Source organism: Littorina saxatilis, linkage group LG7 (genome assembly GCF_037325665.1).
Source record: "Littorina saxatilis isolate snail1 linkage group LG7, US_GU_Lsax_2.0, whole genome shotgun sequence".
NCBI classification, from domain to species: Eukaryota; Metazoa; Mollusca; class Gastropoda; order Littorinimorpha; family Littorinidae; genus Littorina; species Littorina saxatilis.
In genome coordinates this window covers 38,026,033-38,032,627 of record NC_090251.1, presented here as the reverse complement: position 1 = coordinate 38,032,627, position 6,595 = coordinate 38,026,033, and the positions used below count along the sequence as shown (strand labels likewise).

The 6,595-nt window shown below is 42.9% G+C and overlaps 1 protein-coding gene across 2 annotated transcripts in view; it reads right to left on the bottom strand.

Annotated features, from left to right (window-relative positions):
- Positions 1-944: 944 nt before the first annotated feature.
- Positions 945-6,595, bottom strand: part of LOC138971393 (uncharacterized) — a 36,764-nt gene continuing 31,113 nt past the window's right edge. For both annotated transcript variants that reach the window (XM_070344120.1, XM_070344121.1), the window contains 2 exons: positions 3,285-3,557; positions 945-2,879 (listed from right to left, as the gene is read on the bottom strand). In XM_070344120.1, coding sequence (XP_070200221.1) covers positions 2,706-2,879; positions 3,285-3,557 — 447 coding nt within the window. In that variant the 3' untranslated portion in view covers positions 945-2,705. The remainder of the gene's footprint in view (positions 2,880-3,284; positions 3,558-6,595) is intronic.

The following is a 6,595-nucleotide window of genomic DNA, read 5'->3' as shown; positions in this document are numbered from 1 at the left end:
AATGTTGATACATGTAACAATTGGTCCTCACACTGTTGGTGGTACAGTGGAACCCCCCTTTTAAGACCTCCAAAAATCTAAGAAAATCAGGTCTTAAAAAGCAGGGAGGCTTAAAATGGGGGTACATTTACAGAGGGTATGAATGCAAGGTCTGAGAAAACAGGGTCTCAAAAAGGAGAGAGTCTTAAATTGGGGGGGGGGGGTGAAAAGGGGGGTTCCACTGTTTTAGTAACTATGTTGGCTGGTAGTTAGACCGCATTGTGCCCACTGCTGGAAGACTTCAAGAGATCAGGTCGACTCTGTTTAACATAGGCATTTTCAGGGATGGGAATTGTAGGCTGATCCGCATACATTCGCTTTTTCTGTCCATCTCAGACACATAAAAAAAGAAGATTTATGATGTCCAGAAATGGGAATTAATTGTATGCTGCTTCGCATAAATTCGCCTTTTTTTGTCCATGTCAAACACATAAAAAGAAGATTTAAGATGTCCAGAGTAGAGAAATTTCTTAGCTTCAAGGGACGTTTGAAGAGGGGAGGCCAGCCCCAGTTAACTTTTTCATGTCAACCCCGGCCAGTCCTATCCCTGCACTTTCATCATAAAAATAGAAAATGGCTGCTAATGATTTGCAACTCAGCAAGATGAAGGCACCCTTTCAGCATGTGTGCAAAAATGAAAATGAATACTTGTGACAAAGGAAACTACATATTGTTGATATGTCATCATACACAACTGAAGCAACCATCAATTACCTCCCCTCTCCTATTTCGCACAATGTCCCTGATAATGTCACAATGAAGCTTGAAGTGAAATGAAAAAGAAAATTCTAAAGAAAAGCTATTACAGCAGGGCTGGTAATATTTTCTCTCACTTATATCAGTTTTTATTTTGTTCTTGTTGTTGATGATCTACCTGTACTATACTGAAACCCTTGCTGACTTAATCAATCAATCAATCAATGAGGCTTATATCGCGCATATTCCGTGGGTACAGTTCTAGGCGCTCTGCAGTGATGCCGTGTGAGATGAAATTTTATACGGCCAGTAAATTGCAGCCATGTCGGCGCATATTTACCTTTCACGGCCTTATTCCAAGTCACACGGGTATGGTAGACAATTATTAACTGTGCCTAAGCAATTTTGCCAGGAAAGACCCTTTTGTCAATCGTGGGATCTTTAACGTGCACACCCAATGTAGTATACACGGGGGGTGGTTCGGACACCGAAGAGAGTCTGCACACAAAGTTGACTCTGTGAAATAAATTTCCGCCGAACCTGGGATCGAACTCGCGCTGACAGCGGCCAACTGAATACAAATCCAGCGCGCTACCAACTGAGCTATATTCCCGCCCCGCTGCAAACCTGTCAAGCAAATCCTTCTCTGTACTCCCCAAGTCATGCCAAAGTTAAACAGAGTCGACCATTTTGACTCTCCGAGAAGTGACACTGACAGACACAACTTGTTTGACATGACAGACATGGTGACATATGACACTGCCACAGAACTGACAGACCTGGGCATTGTGCCGCTACAGCCACTCACAATACAATGAACACTGTAGGTTTGCACAGAGCCATGTCAGTTCACTGCCTCTCACTCTATGCTCTCTACTTTCACATCACACTCTAATGTACAGCAAACCAGGGCAGTCTTTTGTCCAAGCAGAAATAAACTGACAGGAAATTTAACTGAATGAAAAAAATATCCAAAATTTGTAAAGAAAAAATATTTAAAGTAACAAACAAACAAACAGACAAACACAGGTCTATTTGGCAGTTGATTATGAACACGTTCTGCCCAAGCTTTCTAAGAATCAAACGCTAACACTACGACATACAGCAGTGATAGAATATATTCTCAACCTTGGCAACTCTGTAGTACTGAAGGCAGAGAGTGTCCTGCCCTTTGCCTTTGCACTTTCACCGTTTGATTTTCATTTTTAAGAGAGTAACGTCCAACACCGGCTCTCAACCACGTAGCTTCCTACTACAAAGCACCATCACCGAATTGTGAACACCATCATGCTTGGACCTATTAGAATATGCGCACAAGCTGAGAGCTGTACAGAAATTCACAGCAACCAACAATCTGCAATCACCATTTCTATCAGATGTATCCAGTTATCATCATGCAGATTTTTCAGTTCACTGGTTCCAACATCTTTTTGCAGGTATCATAAATGCATTAATGATCATACCTGAAAACAATGACTTGTCATCAGAGTCAGATTTGAATTCGACTGATTGTGCTCACAACTGACTGCATGGAGAAACGTCTCTTACTGGGGTCTTTACCATCTGATCACATGTTTAAACTTCACATAGAGAATGAGTGACTGTCAGTGTCACCACAGGCTTTTCAGGCTAAACACAAAGAACTCTATTAGTTTTGTGCTTTTGAATACTCCAAGAGCATTCAGCTTTAAATACCTGGACTTTTTACACCCTCAAGAATATTCACATTCATGTATCGAGCACACTCAAAATGTTCGCTGTTACAAAAAACAAAAAAAAGAGATCTTGGGGTGTGATTGGTGTGCATGACTATTGTTGTATTTCTCTGAGTTTTTCCTTCCCACTGTAGGGGCTAAAAGCACACCATGCAGATAAGACTGGCGTACGTTCTATCACAGCCGTTACGCTTGCTAGCTGGCTTGCAGGTAACAATGACGCACACAAGCACACAGAAGGTGGAGGACACACTCTCATGCAACAGGCACGTTGTAGTGGCGATCATCTTCTGCCAGCAGACAGGCTGACGGCCAGTCTTCCGGGGCCTCGTCGGGGAAGGTGCAGTCAAATTCCTGCTGTCCGTGATGGTCCAGTCGAGCGACGCGTATTTTGACTCCAAGGCAGTGCCCCAGTAGACACATCTCCACCTGTGTAAAAAAAAAATCAAAACTTGTTATTGCAACTTCTTCATTCAGTCTCATGAAAGAACAGTATTCACATATGTACATGCTATGATTACACAGTAGCTATCTCTACAAAAGAAAAAGGTAAGTTTAAACACAACAGTAGAAAAAGAAAAGTGTCTACTTCAGCTTGGTCATTAAACTTTACATTGAAACTTTACTGTTAAGACAAACGGTGTAAACCTCATTTCGCTATCACCGTTAACAGAATCTTGACATATTTTGTAACATATCGGAACATGGCTGGTAAAATACTGTTTGGCCGACCTTCCAGAAAATGTGCCCCCCCCAGATTAACCTTTTTTTTTTTTTTTTTAAGCCCACCACTTTCACAAAAAGCGAAGACCCTAAAAATCCGCACTGCTTTACCTGGTCTATACCAGCCGAGTCCCCAACACAGTTAAGGTGGTTCTTCACGAAGCTGACGACGTCAGGCGAGGTGTCTCGGGCGAACATCAACCAGGCGAAGGTTGGCACATCAGCCTCCTCCTTCATGTCACGCTGAAGGTCGTTGGCTCGGAACAGCATCATGAGCTTGAGTCCCTCCATCAGCTCGATGTCGAATCGCTGACTGGTGTTCAGCAGGCTGAGCGTCCTCGCCAAGCGCTCTTCTTCTGATGGTAGTGCGCACATCTCCTCTATCTGTTGGAGGGATGGGCAAAGTGATGTGGTAATTTAAAAATCAAACAAAGGCTTTGTACAAAAACAAATCTACATGAATTCCTAACTATGTAACTTGAGTTCTATTTACTAAAAAATGTTCATATAAAAATGATTCTCTGTAATAGGAAGGTTTCCGCCAGTTATCTCTTTGAGGTTTTGGGTGCTTACAGAGTACCATGCCCCTTGCGGGGGCATCAAACATCGAGGTCACAAGCAGGGTCAAGAGGAAGGTCGGCTGGGCGGACAGGAGACTACAATAGGAAGGTTTCCGCCAGTTATCTCTCTTTGAGGTTTTGGGTGCTTAGAGAGTACCGTGCCCCTTGCGGGGGCATCAAACATCGAGGTCAAAAGCAGGGTCAAGGGGAAGGTCGGCTGGGCGGACAGGAGACTATTGGTATAAAGTCAACGAAGAATGACAGCATCATTTTAAACAGATTGTAGGTCTGAGTGACTTTTTTGTTTTTGTTTTTGTGTACACTATTCATCATCTTCAGCACGTACAAAAATGGCTTTGAAATTACTCTGCGTGATTTAATTTGAAGCCAGAGCAGAGTTTAAACACTGTATATATATCTGACTCACTCTCCAAGAAAAACATCTGGACTACGTGACGGACAGGAGTACTGATTTGATACTTGATCTATCCATGGGAAAAAACAGCCAAAGGTTGACAGAGACTTAAAGACAGAAACGGAGGCCGACACTTTCTCTAACAAATCACTGACACAACAACACCAGGGGTGTTGCTAGACATTTTCATGTTGGGACATTTGTCCGAAACTGTCAGAAAGCTTTAGGACATCTTGGAAAATGTTCGGCTATTATTTTGGCTCACACAAAGTCACCGCAACATTGAAGCACAAGACTCAAGAGGGGAACACCAATACATACAATCATTGTCTTAGGAACACAGATTACAGGGTTGGAGCAGTTAAGCCAGAGGAGGGGGGGGGGTGCAAACTGGGGTCCAGGGTCCCGTTGGATGGTCTGGGGGGCAAAGCCCCCCTGAAGCTGAAGAATTTTAGCTATTTTATATTCAATTTGTGGCTTATCCTTGATTTTAACCATGATCAACTGATGTCAGCAGCCACTCATTATTTCTTTTAACGTTAGTAACCCCTGTAACACCCCCTCTAATCCGCCCCTGGATTATATGTTGCGTAAGTACTGCAACTGAAACAATCAGCTTTGCTGATTTAACTAAATCAGACACCAGTTCTCTGAAACTTTTTCAAACCTTTAACTTTAATTTCTTGAAAGTAAAACTCTTCCAATCTTGTGCTAATCTTGACAAGCCTTGGGAAACATGACTGGTAAACCTAAACACCAATAAAAACAAGAAGAGCAAACGCTCGATCGAGTCACTTTCGCAGTTCTGAATATTATATGAGGCATCAGATGGACAGGAAGAAATTGCTATTCACAACACAATACAGATGTAAATAATTTCATGTAAAGAATAATCCTATAAAGTTTGAATCAAATCCGATGAATAGTTTCAGAGATATGATATTTCAATTTTTTTCCTTCAAGACATACCTGTGACCTTGAAAAAGGTCAAAGGTCACCAAAGCAGACGTCAAAGTGTAGAGGTCACTGGGAGTCACGTTCACATAAAATTTGAGCCCGGTCACTTTTATAGTTTCCGAGAAAAGCCCAACGTTAAGTTGTGTGTTGCCGAACAGAAAAGGCTAGTTATCTCCCTTGTTTTTCTGATAACGTTCGTAAAAGGCTACAGATGTAAATACTTTGATGTAAAGAATAATCCTACAAAGTTTCAATCACATCCGATGAACTTTGTCAAAGATATAAAATGTCTAATTTTTCCTTTGACGCTGACCTGTGACCTTGAAAAAGGTCAAAGGTCAACGAAACCATCGTTAAAGTGTAGAGGTCATTGGAGGTCACGACTAAACAAAATATGAGCCGGATCGCTTTGATAGTTTCCGAGAAAAGTCCAACGTTAAGGTGGTGTCTACGGACGGCCGGCCGGCCGGACGGCCGGCCGGACGGCCGGCCGGACAGACTAACACTGACCGATTACATAGAGTCACTTTTTCTCAAGTGACTCAAAAAACGTGTAGGGTGAGCCATTTTGCTTGGAAACCACGATTTGGAGGATGCTTTTCATTCTCTGGCTCAGCAGATTTCGATTCGCGGTGACTATCGTCTGCTATGTCGTCTGCTTCGATCGACTCGACAACACTACTACCACTCACACTGACACTGTCCACATTTGCGGTGTTCCTGTCATTTTGTCCGGAATCACTTACCTTGGCGAAGGGTAGCAAACCTTGGCCATTTTAGTTTTTTTCTTTTTGGTTGCGACATGATGTTCAAATCCAAATCGAAAGCACTGACTGACTGATAAACTATCGCGAATGCAAACGATGAGAGTGTGGTTTCCCTTGTCCAAGGGAAACCACTCTGGCATCTATATTTTTTGGCAATGGCTTCCATTCAAAACAATGATCAGGGCCTCACATCCACGTCGGACATCGGACATATGAGGATATTTTTTCCAAATGTCCTATACATTTTTCATGCAGGAGGACAAATGTCCTATTGTTTTTGTCACAAAGTGGTCAATGTCCGATTATTCTATCATTTGATCCGGACATCGTCAGTACTTCTTAATTTACAGTAGTTTGAATGCTATGTTATCGATGTATTGCGAAGCGATGTGTAGCAGACGAAATTAGATACTTTGTGCCTCTAGTACCAAAGAGTTTCCAAGGCTCGCAACTCGGAATGCTTGAAGCCAGTTGAGAGTTGCCTCCCTTCGCGCTTTTCCCGAAAATAACAAACGAAAACCGCGATCCCAGAAAAGGGACAGAAGAAATTACACTTCAAGTCCCTTCCCTCATCATCTGTCAGTAGCACGGAAACTGAGCTTCCTCCAGCCCCAGAGCAGTTAGAGCCCGATCGCCCAGGTGAGAATGTCGATCGCGATAGTCAAACATCAGAGCCGAAGAAAGACACTACCCCCTCCCTCACCCCCACGCGTAACTTCGTCT